This window comes from Rattus norvegicus, chromosome 7, assembly GCF_021556685.1.
Source record: "Rattus norvegicus strain SHRSP/BbbUtx chromosome 7, alternate assembly SHRSP_T2T, whole genome shotgun sequence".
In the NCBI taxonomy this organism is placed as follows: Eukaryota; Metazoa; Chordata; class Mammalia; order Rodentia; family Muridae; genus Rattus; species Rattus norvegicus.
Window position 1 is genome coordinate 6,141,065 of NC_141540.1, and position 22,815 is coordinate 6,163,879.

Sequence of the window (22,815 nt, forward strand, 5' to 3'; positions counted from 1 at the left end):
CATTGAAATTGTTTATAAATAAATACATAAAATTTCATTTATACCAAGAAGCTGGTTTATATCTTTATCTTGTGGGGAAAGCTAATTTATTTAGAGATTCATATAAAAATAATAGTTGGTTTGAAGAGGTCTAAGAAAATGCTGACTCTTAAAAGTTTCACTTACTGAGTGATAAACTAAGGTCATGTGACAGGAGACTTTAACTGTTAGATTCCAACGTAAATTCAAACTCCTCCCATAAGAAGTAATTTTCATGACTGTTTCCCTCACACTTAAATAAGTTGAATCAATTAAATCTAAACTCCAAGGTCTCATCCAGGTTACTTTTATGAGTCTGTCTGCAGGAAGCCACAATCCTGCCCATTCTATACTCCCAGGAAGGTCTTCTCACCAAAGAGTTAGGCCACATGTCCCTTCACTAGGAGTGAGATATGGTCACTCTTTTTTTTTTTTTTTTTTGGAGCTGGGGACCGAACCCAGGGCCTTGCACTTCCTAGGCAAGCGCTCTACCACTGAGCTAAATCCCCAACCCCGAGATATGGTCACTCTTAAGACAACCAGTTCTAGGTCATTTCAAGTTTTCCTGTGTAGGAAAAATAAAAAAACAACCCAAGGCTTGGGGTTTTTCATTTTCTCCAAACAATCCGGAGTTTGGGGGTTTTGTTTCTAATTGTTTACACTTTTGCTTCTTTGTACCGATCCAGTAAAAAGGACTAGAATATAAACAGGGTCTGGAGAAATGGTTCAACTATTATAACCTGGTATTCTTGCAGCGGGAAGGGAGTTCCCAGCACCCATGCACAAGCACAAGTTACATGACTGTAACTCTAGCACTGTGTTGGTTTCCTTGGGCACTGCACTCCGTGAACGTAACACCATTCCCAAACCCCCACTCTCTCACATACACATAATTAAAATCTTAAAAACATAACAAATGGGGCTGGAGAGATGGCTCAGTGGTTAAGAGCACTGACTGCTCTTTCAGAGGTCCTGAGTTCAAATCCCAGCAACCACATGGTGGCTCACAACATCTGTAATGAGATCTGATGCCCTCTTCCGGTGTGTCTGAAGACAGCTACAGTGTACTTGTATACAATAAATAAATAAATCTTTAAAAAATAAAAATAAAAACATAACAAATAAAAGCCTTGGAACATTACTTGTTACAGAGTGTCAGAAGCAGAGAAAGCCATCCATTGCTAAGAAGCCAAGAAAAGGAACGGCCTCATGCATTTTTCACTTCACAGGAGTACACAAAAACAATCAAAAAAGTTGACATTTTTAGACAGTATAAAAAAAAAACTTTAATGGTACAAGAAGCATTTTCCCCCCAGTTCCCATCCAGGAAGACTGAGGTCTGAAGGTGGATCCTCTTTCTATCCCATCTCATTACTGGTTGAGAACAGCTCCTAAAATACAAGTCTTGGAACCTTTGCGAATTGGCTTGTAAGGAGTATGTATCTGCAACATGTATGGCCTGCGGCTTACACAAACATGTCTGGTTACTTGTCCTTCTATCTAGTCTCCACTCCTTCCTGAGATGAGAGGCCTGGGTGCTGGAGGAAAAGTGGCTGGTAGCATTTGCTTGATTCAGTGCATAAAGAAATGTGACTGGTAGCCACAGCCTTCAAAAGGTGAAGCTAGGGTTGCTGTGTGTGGAGTCCTAGGCCATCCTGGGCTACATGGTTTCAGGCCAGTTGACAGAGTGAGACCCAGCTTTACACAACACTTTATAGTACAAGCACAGGTATGAGAAATGGGAAGATTTTGAATCCTGGACCTGTTGCTTTATTTCTTCAAGGCTCAGTCCCCCATTTTCTGAGGTTCTGCTGTCTGTCCAGAGTCTTAGTGACCTGTGATCAACTGCAATCTGAAAATGCTGAATGATAAGTTCCTGAAATAAATAATCCCTACAGTTTACATCGTACACCATTCTGAGTAGCACGATGAAGTCACAGCCACCCTTTCCTGTCCCACTTGGTAGATGAATCATCCCTCTGCCTAGTGCGCCCACACTGAATAACCTACTTGCTCTGTACTCAATTACCCACCTGCTTATTAGATCGAGTGACAGCAATACCATACTACTTGTGTTCAAAGACCCATTTTATCTAAAAACAGGCCCAAAGTGCAGGAGTAGTCATGCCAACTCAGACATGTCAAAGAGAAGCGTTTTCTTTGAGAAAAGGTGGAAGTTCTTGACTTCACATGGGGGAGGGGATCATATGGTAATGTCTATAATAAAAATACATTAAATTAGAAAAATAGAAAAATTAGTACAACCTCTGCTGTGGCACCTCAAACTAAAAAGAACGATAAGTTCTTATTTAAGATGGAAAAGTCACTAAACACAGAACTTAGTTTTGTACACCAACTAAAATGTTAAAAACAAACCACAGGATTCAATATTATTCACAGATTCAGGGGCCTACTGGCTATCTTGGAACACTCAAAAAGAGTCTGTATTGGTGAAACGTGGGATCAGTTCTATCTCACAAAACTGGAAAGATTATAATTGAGACACTGTAGGCAGAGTTCAGCATGAAGGTGCCTGACTCACAGTAAATGTTCAGTTCATAGTTACTGGTATCTACTCTTAACTTTAATTCCTCAAAGCTTTAAGCTTCTAAATCTTCCCCTGGGATTAAAAGTCTCATAAAATGTGTACTTTCCTCTATTTCCCTTCTTCAGAGTCTGATGGGGAGGAAAGGCGACGTTTAAGAGTCTAATCCCCATGAGTAAGAACCTGAGCAAAAGGGTCCAGAGAGCAATCCTTCATATCTCCAGGGAGAGTCCCTGAGGAAGCGGAGGAACGGGGTTGGGAGAGGAGACACACAGGGCTACGTACCGCAAAGTTTGCGGGGATATGTTGACAAGTCTCTAGGAACTGGATGGCATTGTACAGGACTGGAGAAATGGAGGTGGGACCTCAGAGAGAGGGATGAGGAAGGGGTACCCTCGAAGAGGCACTAGCTGCCGCCACACGCCCGCAGAGCGTCACGGAGCAGAAGTTTACGTTCTCTGGGCATTAGCCTTGGGGAAAAGCCTGCTGTGCCAGTAATCGGGGTTGTCGAAGGCAGAGTCGGTGGCTTCTAAACTACGCAGAGTTTTGAGGCGGGCATAACGAACATGGGGGGCGTGATGTCCAGGCCCCTGGAAAGCTCGCATCTCCTCGTACCCTTGCTCAGCTGCTGGGCAGGCCCCCATAGCTGCATAGTCCCCTCCGGCGCCACCCGCACCACGCCTCCGGTTCATGTACTCATAGTCTTCATCTGGAGTTGTGCCAGCAGAGGGCACGATGGCCATGGGATGGAGCGGGCAGCTCTGTGTACTGCCCAGAGAAGCACTGAGGTCTGAACCCACATCCATGTACTCGTAACCCAGTTCTTCCAGGGAGCCAGGCCTGGGGGGCCGAGGAGGGCTACCCCTTCTCTTCCGGTTCATGTATTCATACTCCTCATCTTCATCTTCCTCCTCAGTACCCAACACAGAACTGAGACCTACCGACGAGAGGGTGCCTTCCCGGGAGGAGGACGCACCTACGGGTGAGAGAAACTCTTAAGTACGTATAGAACTTTGTAGAAATAACCAGAAGGAATGGGAGTGAGTGAGTCATCAGAGAAGGTAAAAGAACTAAGGGGAGCTCGGAGAAAAAGCTTAGAGGAAGATTTGAGAAAATCGCTGGAAGAGTCGTACCTCTGAGGTGTGTATCTGGCATGACGTAGCCATTGCCGTCCTCCTCCTCTAACCCTGGTGGGGAGAGCGGGGTCACAGGAGTAAGCAGGCTGTGTCGCTGCGAATGGTAGGCACTGTCCCCACGAGGCCGCGGGCTCCGACTCCGGCTTCGGCTCCTACACACTGACACTTTCTCTTGGAGTTCAGCCTCAGAGCCTGTCACGTGGCCCTCTGATGACTCTGATGCTGGACGCCCCCGTGGAATTGGGTGCAGAGAGATGGGACGGGAGAACTGTTCACGACCCCCCAAAACCGCAGAATCCTACGGAGGAAAAGTCACAGGAAGCAATATAAGGATTACACAGATTATATACATGCCCAGTTTTTGAGGAAGGTGCAGCTGTTCAGGTAGGGCCTTTTCCATTGCCGGACGCTGAGTAAACCTTCAAGATTCGAAACATCTCCACATTTCTATAAACCCAAGACCATAACACCCAAGCCAGCACATCTTACCAGACAAGCCTCTCCGAGACTGCTCTGGTTCATGGGCATGTACCCAGATGAGGGACTTAAAAGGCTCTGGCTCTAGGATGAGAAAGGAAAGAAAAGGGTTAAAACGAAGGAAGAAATCTATTCCTAGCGGGGAGGCTGATGAGTGGTGATTCTGAGTGGATTCATTGGGTCCAGGGAGCAGAATCTTGTGCAGTTAGAAGACTTACCCCACGTGGCCGGGTGAGCGTTCCCGTAGGCAAGCTGAGAGCAGAACCCAGGGAGGTGGCCAGGCCCTCCTCCTCTGCCTCCAAGTCTAGGTCTAGGTCCAGTTCTGGCTCCAGCTCTGCCTCCTGCAACTCTTTGGTGGTCAGAACAGAGGGTTCTGCCGCAGGAGGTGTTCCAGGCCCACTCGCTCTCTACAGGAGTAGACATTCGTCAAGATGCATTCTCGTTCTCGATAAGTCTGTTCCCTAAACCACTTTGACTTTCTCTAGTCCCCACTCACCTTGATGACCAGATACCTTGGTGGGTCACGGGCCATCCTGGTAAACTCATTGGCTAGTTCTTTAAAGGTTGGGCGAATATTCTCATCAATCATCCAGCCTGGGAAGAGATGTGGAAGGTTGAGTCAGAAGAGAGTACAGAGCCATGGAAGAGAAAGGAGGAAGGCGGTTAGAAAAGGCTAGGGTCAGTGGCCTACTCACACTTGACCATGACCATGTAGACGTCAATGGTGCAGATCTGGGGCTGTGCTAACCGCTCTCCCTTCTCTAGCAGGTCTGGTATTTCAGCCAGTCGTAACCCTGCATAGGGCTCTGCCCCGAAGGTCATCAACTCCCAAACTGTTACACCTGATACAGGAAGACATTAAGTGGTAACTATGAGGGCTGGGGATTTAGCTCAGTGGTAGAGCGCTTACCTAGGAAGCGCAAGGCCCTGGGTTCGGTCCCCAGCTCCGGGGGGGGGGGGGGGGGGGGGGAGTGGTAACTATGAAAAACAGATACAGGGGTTGGGGATTTAGCTCAGCGGTAGAGCACTTGCCTAGCAAGCCCAAGGCCCTGGGTTCGATCCCCAGCTCCGAAAAAAAAAAAAAAAAAAAACAGATACATGCACGAAGGGAAAGGGGGTATGTGATGGTGCTGGGGGGGACCTGGCTTTAATACAAGGATTGCGGGGGTTGGGGATTTAGCTCAGTAGTAGAGCACTTGCCTAACAAGCGCAAGGCCCTGGGTTTGGTCCCCAGCTCCGAAAAAAAAAAAGAAAAAAAAAAATACAAGGATTGCGAAGGCATCTAGTTTTTAAGAGAAGACACAAAAGAGGGCCTGAGCTGGTACTGACATAGGGGTGCTTACCATAACTCCAGACATCACTCTGGTGTGTGTATTTCCCAAAGTGGATACTCTCAAGGGCCATCCACTTAATTGGAGTCTGAAGGTTAAAGATAAAGGTGTTACTAGTCAATTTTCACAGACTTCCTTATTTTAAAACTCCAAGTTCCCTCTCTTCGAATCTGCCACGACTCATTTACCTATCTCAGAAAGAGCCCCTCAGCCCCATGCTCCCACCACCCAACCACCCCACCCTCAGTGCCTCACCTTGGCCTCACTATGTAGCAACTGCTTGTCATCTGGTGGCAACAAGTCAGCCACACCAAAATCTGCCACCTGGACCTGACTTGGTGACTTGAGCATCACGTTCCGGAGCGCAAGGTCCCTGTGCACCATGCTATGTTCCTCGAGGTAATACATGCCCTGGAGGGGGAGGTGGTCTCATGGTTGGGGAAGTCAGCCACTGGTCAAGAGCAGCTGCCCACACCCTGAGGACAGCTCTCCGGACCTCAAACCCTTGACCCTCCTACGTCACCCCTGACCTTCTCCAGCTGCTGCTGCTATCGAAGCTCCCCTGAACCCCCCCTCACCTTGGCAATTTGTACTCCCCAGTTGAGCAGCAGCTGTGGTCCCAATGTCTCACGGTGCTGTTTCACATGATCAAGGAGGGAGCCCAGGGGCAAGTACTGAGTAACAAGCTGCAGAGATGACCCTGGGCACAGTCCTAGCAGCCGTACAATGTGGGCATGGTCCAGGCTGCCAACGGCCAGCATATGCTGCAAAATATATGTAACTTCCTGTTAGCCAGGAAGTAACGGGTTCGCATATGCTCTGCAAAAGCACACCCATCCGGAGGTCCTCAGCACTGAAACACAGCATGCCTGAGACAGAGTTAACACACCATTTGCCAACACAAGATCACACGCCTCCATGCCTGGACCAACACCGCCTCTCTTCTAGAGGCACAAAGAATTCCTTTCTATAACTCACGTCAGTCACAGCTTGAAAACTTTGGCGCCCACTCTTGTCCTCGATGACTTTAATGCAGACTGGAATCTTGATGGATTCACCCTCAGGAATCCAAATCCCCTGGAAAGTTTGGGGTGGAGGGAGGTTTAAAAAAAAATCACTCTTTTTCAGACAGTCTTTTGCCAAAACCTTTCTCCCTTTTCTCCCTCCATCTTGTCCCCACTTTGCCAGACTTCCCAAAGAGTCACTCACCTTGTGGACAGTTCCAAAGACGCCAGAGCCAAGCACTTTAAGTTTCCTCAGCTCTGTCTCTTTGAAGATTCTAGCCAAGACTTTGTTTGCCTTCTCGCTTGGGTCCAGAGGCTCGATGCTCTGAGGAGTGGACAGGGAGGAGTTGTTCAGAAAAGCCTTGTCTCACCTACTGTCTCTGTGATGCCGAGGGCAGCAGAGCAGAGAGCCCAGGGTAAGGGGAGAAATCTTTAGTCCTGGAAAGCTTCGTATTTTACTGAGGAACAGCACGCCCTTCCGGACACAGTAGGATTGAAGAAGGTGAGAAGGTCAAGAGGGCCAGTTCCCTTCTCAGAGGAGAAGGGAGCAGAGGAGATATGGTGGCACCTGACTCCAAAGACCTTTCAAACAAGATTAGTTCTTGTTTTCTATTCCTCTCTCCTCTAAGATGAGGGCTTGCCGTGTAGATCAGATGAACTCAGGGCAATCTTTCCTGCCTTGGCTGAGTGCCGGGATTACTGCCACGTACCAAAGCCTAAGCTTCCAAAGCACTTGCGCATGCCGCTGTATCCATCATCTTGGAAGGATGAACGCTATCTGTGGCTAAGGTATGTAAATGGATCCACAGAGCAAAACCAAGAGCAAACAGCAAAACCAAGATGAGAACATCTTCCCTCTTCATGGTCTGGTGTGTCCATATATGTGCACGTGTACATGCGTGTGGCTAGGTCTGAACCTGGGCCCTTATACATGTTAGGTAAGCATTCTGAGCCATATCCATAGCTCTACGCTGTCCCCTCAAAGAAAGGGACCACGTAAGAGAACTAAGGGTCATCGCTTTCCCTTGGGAGCACACTGCGAAGGATACCTCCCTAAGTACTCACCTCACCCCGCTCCAAGTAGCGTCTCATAGCCCTTTTGTTCTGAATCCTGCGTCCACGCCAATACAGAAAAGAGCCTCCCAGAATCATGAGGATCACGGCCAGTCCCACCGTCACCGCTATTACCAGATGAGGTTTGCTATGGGATACAGAGAAGGTCAGGATCCTGGGTTCACGCATGTCATTTATATGATATGCATCATCTGGGTTAGCTCCATCTCTACTAATGTCCACGAGCACTGAAGGAGTCAATAGATATGGGGCTTCCCCTTCTAAGAAGGTGTAAGTTAATTTAGGAAGAGAATGTGAGAAGCCAGGACTCTTGAGTCCAGGGATGGTAAACTGTTATGTAAAAGGGAAGAACAACCCTAGTGGACAATCCCTTATCCAGTGCATACAGGTGACGCTAGAGGGACCCAGGGTGTTATTAATAACAATGAAAAGGAGGACAGGAAATCAGGAAGGATCCGGGTGAGGGCACAGGGGTGAGCTGGAAGGAGATAATGGTGGATTGGTATAATCAAAGGATATCATATAACTGTATTACATTTCCAAAGAACAAATAAGAAATATTATTGAAAGTGGGGGGAGGGTTGGAGCTATGGCTCAGCAGTTCAGAGCTTCAAACCCAGGTTTGGTTCCCTGAACCCATGCGGCGGCTCAGAACCATTCTAAGATCCAAGGTAATGCAGCGCCCTCTGCTGGTCTCCTGAGCACCAGGCACATGGCGCACACAACATCAGCCAGGCATTATTCATACACATAAAGCAAGATAAATAGCTTTTCAAAGATAGGTATAGTGCTGCAAGCCTGTAATCCTGGTATTTTGGAGACAGAGGCAGGAGGATGTCTGTGAGTTATAAGACACCCTGGCATACACAGCAAGTTTCATGTCAGGCAGGGCTATATGGCGACACCCTGTTACAAAAACAAAATAAACCAAAATGTAAAAAATAATATTTTTGTCCTTTTTTTTCTACACAGGGTTTCTCTGTATAGCCCTGGCTGCTCCTTGTACTCAGAGATCTTCCTGCCTCTGCCTCCCGAGTGCCGGGTTCAAAGGTGTGCACCACCACCACCGCCAGGCTAAAAAATAAAACTTAAAAGGGGCAGAGTGAGCTGCTAGAGAGAGGCTCAGTGTCTAAGGGCACTGGCTGTTCTTGTGGAGGACCTGTGTTCAATTCCCAACACCTACATAATGGCTCATGCCCTCTTCTGAGCAGAGACATAAATGCAGGCAAAACAACCAGATACACATAAAACTTTAAAAGGCAGAGGAATAGCATTGCTCTTCCCCTAACCTTTCTCCCAAGCATTCCTGAATTCCACAATTTCCAAGCCAGTCTTACCTCATCAACACCTCTGCTTGGCCTAAACAGTCTTGTAGTTCTGGTCCATTACACCTAGAAAAGAAAATCATCTTCTTAGTAAGTAGACAGCAGAGGATTGGGCCAACAAGATGGCTTAGCAGGTGAACACACTTGCTGACAAGCCTGAGGGCCTGTGTTTGATCCCTGGGAACCAGGTAAGGGAAGGAGAGAAATTAACTTCTTCAAGTTGTCATTTGATCTCCACATGCACACTGTAGCACACATAGTTCCCACAGTCACAATAAATAAACATAATTAGGGGAAAAGTTTTAAAGACCATAGAGGCCCAAGTCCAAGAGCCTCCATTTATAAAGGCTTGCTTTGGAGCAAACCTACTGTGGCACCTCATCCTGAAGCCGGACACCTACCTCCAAACAGAGGGGCCTCCGCCCCTCTCCTCCTCCATAGTCCTATCCTCCATCTCCGGCTCTCTAGTGAGCCTACTCCAGCGTCCCCTAAGCATGGTGTACTCTCGTGCTGAGTTTCCCTTCCCCCCGGCCTTTAGAGCTGGAAGTCAGTCTTGAGCAGTCAGCCTGTCTTCTTGCTGCTCCACAGGCTAATTCTGGGTTCCCACCCTCTCCCTAGCCCCTCTTTTCCATCCCATGACTGACCCTTGGGTGCAGTTCTCGTGGCAGGGCCGACACTCATTCTGAGCATCTGGATACTTGTAGATTGGACCTTTGGCACCTAGGATTCCATGGGGGCAGCTGTTCACACAGTGGGGCCCGTCACGAAAATGAGCACATCGTGCACAAGCGTCAGAGCCCTGAGTAGAAGAAGGATGATCTTTGAGAATGAGATCTCAGGGTTAACTCCAGTCCTCCCAGTAAGGGTCAGCCCATCCCCTCAGCATCGTCGGTGTACAAACTCCAGGGCTATCTGACTTCCCCAGTCTGACTTGGAAATTTGGTCATTCCCCATCTCCCTTACAGATCACAGGGCTGCTACTGTACCGAGCCATTGCATGTGCTGGTGCCCTCCATGGGTAGGCATTCTGGATGGCAGGAGAAGCATTGAGCCTCATGAACAAACTCCCGGGGTTCCCTGTAGTGGGGGACATGGGGAAGGATCACTTCTGCCCTTCATCCCCTTGACCTGTAGTGAAGACCTTCTACTTCGTGCCCACCAAGGCACAAGCAGAAAGCTGAGAAGCCAGGTGTGGTGGCTTACATCTTTCCCTGAGTTCAAGACCTGCCTGGGTTACAGAGTGAGGTGCTGTCTAAAAACAAAAGCAAGCAGGCCAGCCAGCAAACAAGAAAGCAAGAGAGGGCCAGGCATGGTGGCACTCAGGAAGCAGAAGCAGGAAGAGCTCTTTCATTCCTGTCTGGTATATATAGCGAGTTCTAGGTCAGGACCATGAGATTCTGTCTGTCTGTCTCTGTCTCTCTGTCCGTTGCTCTCTCAAATGCACACGCACACACAACAAGACAGACATGGGGCTCATAGCTGTAATCTCAGCACTTAAAAGGTTAAGGCAAAAAGATTACAGTGTGAGTGGGCTGGAGGGGAGGGGAGGAGGAGGGGAGGGGGATGAAGAGGGAGAGAGAGGAAAAGGGAGAAAGAAACACAGTTTATGGGGCTGCAGAGATGTTTCAGGGGCTAAGAGCACTGACTGCTCTTCCAGACATCCTGAATTCAATGCCCAGCAACCACATGATGACTCACAACCATCTGTGATGGGATACAATGCCCTCTTCTGGTGGGTTTGAAGACAGTGACAGTCTACTCATATATAATAAATAAAGAACTTGGACTACTCTATCTGTCCCTAGGCCTTCCTCCCACCCTCTTGGCCTTGTCCACACTGTACCCTTGCAGGAAGTTGCAGTGAGTCACACAGACACCTTCCCGGCTGTAGTTTCGACAAGACAAGCACTGACCAGGGCCTGGGCCCCAGCATCCCCCAGAGGAACACAGTGGATCACACACTTTGCCCTCTGCCACTGGAAAAGAACAGACACATTAGGAAGACTCTGAGGGTAACCAGGAAGCCTTCTGAATGCTTCTTCCTTATTGCCCCCACCCTCCACTCCCTCCTCACCGGTTCGATCCCTCAAACCTATTCCTACTTTCCACATCCTCTCACCCCTGTTCTCACTCCCGGGAGGCCCTTTCTCTTACAGCATTCTCCCAGAGGCCGGTTGTACTTGATGTCAAGTCTCTCTTCCGAGGGCCCCCGAAGCAGTCTGGTCCAGTTCAGAGAGTGGTGGTAGCAAAGCTGCTGATTGGCACTTATGTAGACACGCCCAGCACTGATTTCCTTCAGGGACCGGAAACCCAGGGATGTGACATTCAAGTTCTTCATGATCAACAAGGAGAAGCCCCGGCTGGAATAAGGAGTCAGAATTAGGAAATGAACTGCAAAGGGAAAATTGGAGATACAGGGGGTTTACTTTCACTCAACCAATTCGCTCCAGGTTAAGTCAGACCTGTAGAGAGGAAGTCGCCTCTCCTGGCAGGTTTGTCGAGTATAACTGAGGCAGGTCTGGAACTTGAGACCTGGCTCACACTGGTCTTTGAACTAGCTGTGGTCCTCCTGTCCGTGCTGGAATTAACCACATCTGGGATTATCCTGACATTTTGCCTTTCCACCTCGCTATATTAGCAGACTGTTAGGGCCTGGTGGTTGAGAAATGCCCTGTCTACCATAACAAGATGCCCATGCCCACCTCACTGTCTAGGGATGCTTGCTACCAACTCCACACTCCACGCCCGTTACTCACTTGTAGAGGCTTCTGCCCCCGATGGTTGTCAGATTGGAAAAAACACTGAAGTTGTGCATGTGAGGGGGCCAGGACTGGATGTTTAGGTAACCTAGGGGTCGGAGAGAGGCATATAAGGTTCTCAGTAACCTGCCTCCCTGTGCTCTGGAATGTGACTCCCCCATTTTTTTTGAAGATTTTTATTTATTTTATGCATATGAGGGCTCTACCTGCATGTGTGCCTGCATGCCCAGAAGAGGCCATCAGACCCCATTACAGATGGTTGTGACCCACCATGTGGGTGCTGGGAATTGACTCAGGATCTCTGGAAGAGCAGACCATTCTTCCAGATGGAAGGCTCTTAAATGCAGAGCCATCTCTCCAGTACTTTTTTTTTTTTTTTTTTTTTTTTTGGTTCTTTTTTTCGGAGCTGGGGACCGAACCCAGGGCCTTGCGCTTCCTAGGTAAGCGCTCTACCACTGAGCTAAATCCCCAGCCCCCTCTCCAGTACTTTTAACCACTGAGCTATCTTTCAAACTCCAAGCGTGACTGTCTTTAAGTGGTTTAACTGTAAGGTGTGCCCTGTGTCACCTGCCCCTTCCAGCAGGGTAAGTCCACCTTCTTCCTCACCTGTGATCTCCCGGACTGTTCTGAAAACATTGAGCTTTTCCGGGTCCAGTGCGGGTATCTTATGCCAGGGGTCACTACGAGAACAGTAAAAACTTGTCAACAAAGGAGAGAGACAACTCAGTGGTCACCACACCTCAAAACACGGTTTCTAGATGTCGATGTTTCCCCCAGCACTCTGGTCAAGCTACCTTTCTATATAACACAGCCTCTTGGCTCCCAAGTCAGTCTTCATCTAAAGGACACAGAACTGCATGGGGAAATGTGGGTGGCTGGGGAAACAGACATATACAGAGGCCTGGATTGTCTTAAAAAGAAAAGGAGTGTTCAAGGGCTGATGCAGCCAGTGACACTGTTGACTGTGCAAACCCGACAACCCCCCATGGTGGCTCACACTGTCTGCAACTCCAGCCTGAGAGTCAGACACCCTTTTCTGGTCTTAGGCGCCAGGCGTGCACATGATGCGCAGACATATACGCAGGCAAACCATCCATGTCCATAAAGCACATGCCTATAATCCCAACATTAACACTCAGGAGGCTAAACAAGGGTGGCAAGATCAAGACCAGCCTGGGCTATGAGTGTAGACATTATTTAGTTGAAAAAGCAAAAGCGAAAACTGTGTATAAGGAGGAAAAGAGAGAACTGATGAAAAGAAACAAACAAAGAAAACATGTATCTGGGCAGAGCAGTGCTTGGCTGTCATCCCAGCACTTGGAAGGCAGAGGCAGGTGCATCTCTGAGTTCGAGACCAGCCTGGTCTACAAAGCAAGCTCCAAGGCAGCCGGGGTACAGAGAAACCCTGTTATGAAGAACCCAAAGAATAAAAAAATTAAATAAAAGCACTATATTATGCTAATATTAGGGGAATCTGGGTAAAGCATGTATGGAAAATGTCATTTTTTTTTTTTTTTTACAATTTAAGGGCTACTCTAAATGTATATCTATGTAAAAAAAAAAAATTAAAAGAGGTGGCCAGCAAGATGGGTGAGCAGACCAGGTTGATTTAGCAGAGCCTAAGGATCTGGGTTAGTCCCAGGCTCCACAGGGTAGAAAGAGAAAACAGATTCCCTAACACTGACTTCTGAGTCCCACACTCACTGAGGCACACACACACACACCTACATACATACACATGTGTCTACATCTATACATACACATCTATATACATATACACACGCCTACACACATAGATGTCTACACACATGCACACACATGTCTACATACACAAACAAAGCTAGCAAAAGTGAAAAGCAGGTCAGTTAAGAACACTGGCTGCTCTTGCAAAAGGCTAGGGTTTGACTCCGTCATCTGTAGCTTTACTTCCAAGGGATTCAACAGCCTGTTCAGATTTCTGTGGTACCGGGTAAACACGTGTTGCAGAGACACATGCATGTAGGCAAAATACTCAGATACATAAAATAAAAAATAAAAAAAAAAAAAAACAGACAATGGTCATCATTATTTTCTGTCATGCGTGTGTGTGTGCAGGTGCCCACTGAGGCTGGAGATGTCAGATCCCCGAGTTAGAGTGACAGACAGCTGTGAGCCTCCGAGCAGCGCATGGTCTGAACCACTGACCTCACTCTCCAGCCTCCTTTTATTTAAATTTAAGGAAGAGCTTCTAAAGCCCTTCAGGGGAACTGTGTCACCTCTCGGTGTAAGACTCGGCTGCTCAGGATGTCCATGAGGGACTCCCGCTGGAGCTGGTGGAAGGTGGAGTTACATATTCTCTCGGTCCCTTTATAGCCCCTAAGACTTCCTGTCTTACATTTCTATATTGGTTTTTTATTTGTTTGTTTGGTTTGGTTTTGGTGGGTTTTTTTTGGTCTGGTTGGTTTTGTTTCTTAAGACAGGGATTTTCGGTGTAGCCTTGACTGTCCCAGAACTCCCACTGTAGCCAGCCTGGCCTTAAACTCACAGAGATCCACCTGCCTCTGCTTCCTGAGTGCTGGGACCAAAGGCGTGCACCTGCCATGATTTACATTTCTAGTCAGCCGCATGACTTAAGGCAGTGAAGTGAACCGTGAGGTGGATAGGGCTGTGACTCGAGGTGGAAAAGCGGAAGCTCCTACCCGTTGAGGCCGGTGATGAGGAAGTCCAGATTGCCCAGGATCTTGGTACAGTTCACGAACCCATCAATGTTGCTTGAGTCCACAGTCTGGTAGCGGCTTCCAGAGCCTGTCCCCTCACAGGCTGCAAATACAGAACGGTCTCAGTGCTGCGTTCTGAGTCGCCTCACAGAAGAAACTGGGTGTAAGTTCTCCCCACTTCTGCCTCTTCGCCTCCCACTTCTGCACCTTTGGGGCACAGCCCTCCGCAAGGCTCACACATCTTCAGTCCGTGCTTATCTACTTCCATCTTGTCAGGAGGACAAGCCCTGACACAAAACGTCTGGTCCACCACAAAGTTATCTAGGAAAGGGGAGAAAGCCATTAGAAATGAGGGATAGCCAAGCACCGAGACCTCTCCTCTGCGCTGCCCCTCCTCTCCACTGTGCCCTGGGATTTGCCCCATCTATAGTCTGTCCTCTAGATGAGACAGTCTCTTTGTTCTTTTCTTCTTTTTCTTTTCTTTTCTTTTTTTTTCGGAGCTGGGGATGAACCCAGGGCCTTGCGCTCGCTAGGCAAGCGCTCTACCGCTGAGCTAAATCCCCAACCCCTCTTTGTTCTTAATAAGGCCTCAAGCCCCTTCTTAAAAAAAGATTTAAGGGGCTGGAATGATAGTTTAGCAGTTAAGAGCACTGACTGCAGGCTGGAGAGATGGCTCAGCGGTTAAGAGCACTGGCTGCTCTTCCAGAGGACCCAGGTTCAAATCCCAGCACCCACATGACAGGTCACACCTATTACAAGATCTAACAACCTCACGGAGACATAATACATGCAGATGAAACACCAATGCACACAAAATAAAAATAAATGAAATTTTAAAAATGATTGGTTTTTCATCTCAAAAAAGAAAAAGATTTACTTTATATGTGTGTATATATGTGTGTGTGTATGTATGTATGTATGTATGTATGTGTGTGTAGACCTCTTTTGTGTCTAGTAGCCAAGGAGTCCAGAGTAGGTGTGATATCCCCTAGAATTATAGGCTATTCCAGGCTGCCTTATGTGGGTGCTAAGAACTGAGTCCTTTGGAAGGGCAGCCATTGGTCTCAAGTGCTGACCTATGTTTCTAGCCCTGGCATCAAAATCTCCATGGAGCAGAGGATGACCTGGGGTCTCTGATCGTCCTGTCTCTACCTCAGAGTGCTGGGGTTCCAGTACACTATTTCACCCAGTGTCTATGGTGTTGGAGTTATCAAGCCCAGGGCTTCACACACACTGCTAGGGAAGCACTATCAATTGAGGTGCAGCCCCAGGCCTCTTAGCTCTTTACTGTTCCAAGTGGCCCCTGCCCAGAGCCTGGGAGGGGCGGGCACTGACAGAAATGTCACTCACTAACCAGGTGAGGTCACATGATCACATCTAGGTCCCCCAGTTAACACCTAACTTAATCCCTTTAGTATCCCAAACTTTTTGTGTCTAATTTCTGGTTGTCCTTCCCACCTCTGACACTTACGGGGACAACTGGCAACGCAGACTCCTCCATACTGATACTTGGTATGGGGGTTGGGTTCAAGCTGAAACGTTAGCTTGTTGTACACAAGAGGCTCTGGACACCGGGGCACACAGGCCCCACTGTCATTGAAGCGTCGGCAGGCCTGGGAATGTAAAAGACTCCTAGAATTTATGTTTTCCACAGACCCCTTCCCCGTCCCAAAGCCTGTAACCCCACGTCAGAGCATACAAAGCAATCTGTGTCCTGAGGTCCAGAGCAGCCCCCAGCACACTCATCGTGACAGCACTGGTTAGGGTTGGGCCCGAAGCAGCGACCGTTACACTGAGGGGCACAGATCGTCTTGGTCACTACAGAAAGAGAGAACACACGACGCTCAGGGCTAAATTCAGGGGCCGTTGCTCATTCTAAGTGTTTGCAGGATTGCACAGGTAAAGGGGATGGGAGGATGTGAGCTTTAACTTTTTACAAGAAAATTCAAACCCACATATCTGGCAGTCGTCCGGTCCAGGACCCCAGCACCGTCCCTTGCAGACCTCGTGACAGGGTGGACCTGGTTGGGAAGCAAGAGGACACACCGGACCATCAGAGCTGAGAAAGGCTTGCTTGGATCAACAAGGTATGATGTCAGCACACAGGAACCTCAATCCCAGGAAGCAAAAGCCCTGGGCTGTGTCCCTCCCTGCCCTGGGAGAGCAGGGCTGGGCTCAAGTGAACCTGTCAACAAGGGGCGGGGCTAGCTACTCCTCCACACTACCCACTGGGCAGCTGAAAGGCAGGGACTGGGGCAGATGCCAGTCTCAGCCTGGTGCCATCCCAGGAACTTGGTTCTTTCCAGACAAGCCAATTCTGTGCCTGAGTGGACTGGAGCAGTAGGGGATATTATACTGGCAAGAGCAACAGGGAGCTAATCCAAAGATCTGGCTTCTCTGCTTAGCACCCAAGATAACTTCTGCCTCTTTTCCTGATCCATTGGTTTGGGCTCCAGGAGACTGACCCGGTCCTGGCTGACAGGCTCTTGGGTCAATGGTCTGAGGTGACTGTTTGAGGAAGGTGGGTTCAGATGAGGGAATGAATGGAGTAGGGATGGGAAAGGAGCCGCTCCAGTTTGCTGGGGCGAGGTGAGCCGCCTTGATGGCATCCACTTACAGTTCGCACCATTGTTCTTCACCACTATCTCAGCGCCTCGAACCCTCACGATGTCTCTCCAGTCAATTGTATCCATGTGGCAAAGTTTGTCATTCTTTTCAATGTAAACGCCCCCTGACAGAATCTCTGTGGTGGGAAGAGAAGTCACAGGCTGAAAATTATAGCACAACTCCCCTTCTATGTCTTCCTACCAATAATATTCGAGCTTCAAGAAAAGCTGGCTCTCAAAGAGGAGGAGTCAGGCTAAAGAATCTCCCGCCTCTTCAGACACCTGTGTAGATTCGGTTTAGCCAGTGGGGGAGGGGCAGGACGTCCTGCTTCAATCCCCTAGGCCTACCTGAATGTTTTCTAAGCAACTGAGACAGGGAGAGCAGCGGGTGCCCAGGCTGTTTAACCCCTACATTCTCCAATTGGTTGGGGCAAAGGATTCCAGGGAAGGAGGGTTATCAATAGACTCAATTCCCACTCCAACCCCGCCATCACATAAGGTCCTTCCTGGAGCAGATGCCCCCAGTTTCCTCCTGGGGCCAGCTACTGCTTAAAGAGTAGTGGACTTTTAGACCACCAAGGTAGTGGGCACCCAGACGAACCAGAGGGAGCGGTCTTGGGTCATCGACGAGGTGCCTGTTGGCAGGAAGGCTCAGGGGCGAGACTGGAAGGGAGCATCAGAAACTCACCTGTTAGCTGAGTGAACTTGAGCTGGCGCAGAGCATGGCTGGAGTTGGTGTTGTAGTTCAACATAACAAAGATGGCGAACTTCCCATCGTAGACCTGGGTTCCCCGGACCACTCGGAGGTTAGGCAAGGGAAGCACAGAGAATTCATTCATGGCCACGAGGACGTAGCCTGTCACTTCTCGGATCCACTGTGACAGAGCAGACCGCAGCAGTGAATAGGACAAAAGGTCTCCGGCTTCTTTAACTCTATTTTATTTATTTATTTATTTTGAGACCTGGTTTCTCACTGTTTGTAAACCAGGATAGCCACAGACTCACAGAGATCTGCCTGCCTCTGCCTCACGAGTGCTGGGATCAAAGGTGTGCGCCACCACACCAAGCCCTTGATGTTTGGTGAGTACTCTCCACCAGTGTACCACAGTTGCCCCTGACTCCCGTCCTGTGTCCAGCTTCCCTGAGTTTCTTTTCTTTTCTCCCTCAAACCCCAAACTTGGCACTGATTCTAGGACCTCATGTATGTTCTGCAAGCACCCCATCACTGAGCTATAACCCCAGCTCTGAATTCCCTGATATGTAGGGATATGCTGTCACAGTACTATGCCATTCGGTGAGCCAAGACAAGCCACAGAAATGAGCACAGATCTACATTCCCCACTTATCTCTTCTCTGAGTCATAACAGAAGGGTGAGGAGTCCTCGCCTCTCCGGGTGACTCTGGTTCCTCAGGTGGCTTACTGTACAATTCTGATTGACAGAACGCCACCTGCTCTCTCCCTTCCTGGTGGCCAGCTTTTATATACCCCTGCTTATAGGCATACTACAGTCACTGTCTCCCTAGGTTTGAGCCTTAAGAACTACTAAGTCAGGCTGGAGAGATGGCTCAGTGGTTACAAGCACTAACTGCTCTTCCAGAGTTCAAATTCCAGCAACCACATGGTGGCTCACAACCATCTGTAATGGGATCCGATGCCGTCTTCTGGAGTGTCTGAAGACAGCTACAGTGTGCAAGTCTTAGGAAGTCTGACTGCAGCAATGCTGACTGCAGCAAAGGGTGGTCTCAAGGGAGGGCAAGCCTGCTCTATGGGGCTGAGTGGGGACAGGTTGGGGGAGGGGCTGTGCATACTCACTTGCAGGAAGGAAAGGTCAGCATTGTGTCCTGTGAGCACAATCTCCAGGTTACCCATGACCACCTCACACTTTTCATACAGTTTGTACAGCGTCTGGTACTGGTTGTCTGCATCTCCGGTCACACTCAGTCCGTTCAGAGTCCCAGGACACACTGTAAAAGTGGAGGTGAGGCAGATAGGTAAGTTAGGTGCCCCCAGTCTGAAAGCCCTGTCCCAGTTACCCTGACAAGGCCTCCAAGGGCCCCCCTGCTTCTCATTCTCACAAGATTCTTCTCCGATTCCCTCACCGTTCCAAACAGGAAGGTGGACTCTTTTCCCACCAGAGCCCCCACTGTGCCTCCTTCAGGCACTAATTTGGGCACTGAGGGGTTAATACAGAAGTAAGACATGCTTGGCTTTTCTTCTCCCTGGAAAGGACACTTTAGGCAGGAACATTTACCCTCTCCTCAACTAAGGCACTTACTTCTCTGCCCCCATCCTGCCTCTCTCTAGGCCCTGGAATAAACATCTCTTTGGGGCTAGCACACAGCCCCTATTGTGTCTGCAGAGGGTGGGATGGGGGCAGAGGGTGGGGGCAGTGCCCGGGGCCACAGTTCAGCCCACAATGAAGCAATTCTATCCAGGAGGAGGGGGCTGCCCCACCCTGCCTCAGACACCCCATCCTTAGCAGCACTCCCCTCTACCCCGGAGCTTTGGGCTTAGAAAAGTGACCTCACTGGAGGGACAAGCCCTGGTAGTGGGGTGGGGGGGTCAATGGGAGCTTTGTCTTTAAAGCTGGACGATAAGGAACTGGCGGCCTCCCCCTCCCCAAACTCCGGTCTCCCTTCTCATTCCCTCCCCTAAGCCAACATGCTCCAGCTCCCTGGGCACCACTGTGCAGCCCTGAGTGCTTTTCACCAAACAGAGAAGCCCAGAGAGAGACAGAACAAAGCCTCCACTCCAAAGCCAATTTCATCGTCAGAAGGATTCTTTAAAGAGACTGCTAACATGGCAGTGTTCCCCAGTAGGCACTCCAGGAGAGAGCCCAGAGGAGAGGCCATTTCAGTTCTTGGGCTTTCACTGTCTTCCCTGGAGCTCTTTCCTGTGGTGCAGTAAAAGCACATGGAGAGGAGGGTGGGGGTAAGGGGTACACCACCTGTTCTAACCACCCTTCCCTGAGGCGGGGCAGGGAGAGAGAGAGAGAGAGAGAGAGAGAGAGAGAGAGAGAGAGAGAGTCAGAAAGCCCAGTTTCTCTTGTTAGGTACATGTCTAGTTTGACCCCTTCTAGATCATCTTCCCTATCCTCTCTCCATGATGGAAAGAGTGGGCCAGTTCCAGCAAGAAGCTAGAAGCTCCCAGAGGAACCTGGGAACTCCAGGGTCCTTGGGCTGAAATAAAAGACTAGGAAGGTTAGTCATTTCTGGAACAGCCCCACCCCTGTCCCCTTCCTGGCAGGACACCCCTCTTCCAAGTTAAGGTGCCAACCCTTCTCAGATAGGGGAGGAGCTAGGATATCTGCACAGGGAAGTGATGTGTACCTGTGCGTGCGTGCGTAGTGTCACACATGTACGACTGACACACAAACATGTACACAGTTACCCTGGCACAGAAATAGATAGTGTTTGCCCTGGAACCCATACTCAGAAGCATTACAAGGGGCCAGTCCATCCTGCCTGCCCACAATGCCTTGCACACTTTGTGTCTTGTGCTTTGCAAAGCCCTACAGGGCTCAGTTACCTGCCACCCTGAGGGTAAAGTCCAGATCCCACAAACAGGGGCAAAGGGCGCAGGCGGACAGGACGGGAGCATAAACAACCACCCAGGAGGGACCAAGCAACCTGGGGATCACGGCAAGGAAGCAGTGAAAAATACCGGGTGGGGGTAGGGTGGACAACGCTCACAGAGGAGCAAAGGATCAAAGTCGGAGCCTTTCTCTGTAGAGAGTATTGACTGCACAGACCAAGAGCCTCCAGCCCCTCAGATGCCTCCCCTCTATTGCCACATACACAAGGGGACAAAGGGGCTATACAAGGCTTGAGACAGGGCCGGATGCCCAGAGGCTCAGGAGGAAGATAAAGGGTAGACAAGCAAGCATGCCTGCTCCCTGCCTCTTGAGGAGGGTGGTGGGAGTCCCGGACTCTTGGGTTCTGGTTGGTGGGGGCAGTCAGATGGGACAGTGTTCCAGTCACTCCCCTGGCCCTCCCCCCCAGTCCCAGACCACCCCTCCACCAGCTGGGAGTGTTCACATCTCAAGATCCCAGGGGCTAAATTTAGGCCCAGCAACTGTGGGGGAAGCACAGGTGGTTTCTCCCACTCCCACTCTGCGGAAGGGGCACTGACTGTGCCAACCCCCAAGCAGAGATCTTGGGGTGGGGTGGGGGGAGCAAGATCAACAGGACTCTAATTATAGCAACTCCGGTGTTCTTCAGGTGTCTGTAGTCCCAGAGACACCCGTAGGAAAGGGCTCATATGGCACCGAATGGGGGGAGGGCACAAGTTGGGTCTGGGAGCCAGTTCACAGAATAGAATGTTCAGAAGGTGGGAGAAGTGACCTCAGATTGGAGAGAGAAATAGGTCTGATTGTCTTTTTCCCCACAGCCCCAGAATAGGGTATAATACCCTGGAAATAGTGTAGTGTGTAATAGATGCCCAACATGTTAACTGAATTGACCTGGGTCTTGATAAAGAGACGTTGGTTAAGTTGGGGGACCGGCTTATCTTATGGGAAAGCAGGCAGCCAGCTCTGTGAGACCTCTCACTGATGTCACCTGGACTTGGCCCTCAGGTTAATCTCAGCCTTCTCAGGACAGCCCCACTCACGGAAGAGGAGGTGCCACTCTTGTTTTTCCAACATTAGAAAACAACAACTTCCAACCCTTGCATAGCCCCGCCCTGTCAGCAAAACAACGAAACTGGGGGGTTGTTGAAACCTGGGATGGGGTGGGGGCCAGGGAACCTGAGAACAAACTGAGACCCTTCAAGTCAAGGCTCCTTACGTTTACAGAAGAGTCCCTGCCCGCCCTCCTCCCAAGGCTCTCAAGTGTGAATCTACTGTTCTTCATTAACCAAATCAGAATAAGACCAATTAGAGGGTCAGCGACGCCCTGGGAAGAAGGGTAGGCATCCAGGAATGCAGTCCCAGCCCCCAGAAAGCTCCACTCCAAGAACCGAGGCACACGGCCCCCTCCTTGGTGGTGCGAGCAGACCCGGTGTCGCATCCCCCCCCACACACACACTCCCCAGTTCAAAGAGTCAGAGCCCGAACTCCTTGCCCAGGGTCTGCGAGCGTTCAGGTCACACGCTCCCAGCTTCCAGACTTCTGGGGCTCCCGCGCGGCTTACCTGCCTGAGAGTTGCCCATCTCGGAACCCCGGGCCAGGCTGAGAAGGAAGCACAGCACCTGCAGAGTCCCAGTCGCCCTCATGATTCCAGCGGATGGTGAAGGGAGCCCTGCCGAGTCTGGCCCGGGGGCCCCAAGATTAGGAGGACATCGAAGCGAAAGCCACCTGAACAGCCAGCGAATAGGTAGCTGCGGCCGCAGCGGAGGTTGCAAACTGCAACTGGAGCCGGAGTCAGAGTCCGGAGCGGGGCGGCAGGGGAGGGTGTCTGTCTGGGAGGGAGGGACGGAGCGAAGGGGGAAGGGGGTGAGTCACGGCCGCGCCCCCTCCCGTGCGAGGCTGAAGTCCTGATGGTTGTAGCCCGGGACACCCGCCCAAGGGTGCTCCGCCAGCCCGCAGCCTGGCCAAGAGGGTCAAGGAGGGGTCTTACTCCAGCAATTCCCTCCGGAGATGGTTCAGAGGAGATCAAGATTCCAAACGACCCCAGGCCGGGGAAAGGTAGTGACTGCGGGTAAGGAGAGCGCTCCGAAGCCCAGCCCCCAGAAAGCTGGCCTCGCCCATTAACCAAATCACTCAACTCCCCTAGCCGGTTGGATCACTTGAGGGATTTTTTTTTTCCTTCTTTCGTAGTGTGAGTATTTCAGTTTTTTCGAGTGGGAGGTTGTTTTTTAGCCTAGCGTTCATGCCACCTCAGTTTCCCCGGGACGCAAAGCCC

The 22,815-nt window shown here is 49.9% G+C and overlaps 1 protein-coding gene across 2 annotated transcripts; it reads right to left on the reverse strand.

Annotated features, from left to right (window-relative positions):
- Positions 1-1,278: 1,278 nt before the first annotated feature.
- Positions 1,279-22,324, reverse strand: Erbb3 (erb-b2 receptor tyrosine kinase 3). 2 transcript variants are annotated; one of them, XM_087556026.1, is made up of 28 exons: positions 19,072-19,468; positions 18,785-18,936; positions 17,660-17,846; positions 16,983-17,108; positions 16,321-16,386; positions 16,065-16,183; positions 15,837-15,978; positions 14,573-14,686; positions 14,348-14,468; positions 12,276-12,349; positions 11,667-11,757; positions 11,065-11,270; positions 10,754-10,886; positions 9,897-9,987; positions 9,555-9,709; positions 8,923-8,976; positions 7,577-7,712; positions 6,717-6,836; positions 6,486-6,584; positions 6,086-6,271; positions 5,763-5,918; positions 5,520-5,595; positions 4,872-5,018; positions 4,673-4,770; positions 4,395-4,583; positions 4,189-4,260; positions 3,697-3,997; positions 1,279-3,539 (listed from the first exon to the last, which is right to left on the reverse strand). In XM_087556026.1, the coding sequence occupies exons 2-28, from the start codon at positions 18,839-18,841 to the stop codon at positions 3,013-3,015; spliced, it is 3,843 nt and encodes a 1,280-aa protein (XP_087412152.1). In that variant the 5' UTR covers positions 18,842-18,936; positions 19,072-19,468; the 3' UTR covers positions 1,279-3,012.
- Positions 22,325-22,815: the final 491 nt, after the last annotated feature.

What these genes read in the sequence shown, in the direction of transcription:
- Erbb3 (XM_087556026.1), bottom strand. Translation starts at nt 18,841, where the DNA reads ATGGGTAACCTGGAGATTGTGCTCACAGGACACAATGCTGACCTTTCC. An exon ending in GGGGAGTACAAATTGCCAAG is followed by an intron (nt 5,919 to 6,085) that starts GTGAGGGGGGGT and finishes CTCCCCCTCCAG; the next exon opens with GGCATGTATTACCTCGAGGA. An exon ending in TGCTACATAGTGAGGCCAAG is followed by an intron (nt 5,596 to 5,762) that starts GTGAGGCACTGA and finishes TTTAACCTTCAG; the next exon opens with ACTCCAATTAAGTGGATGGC.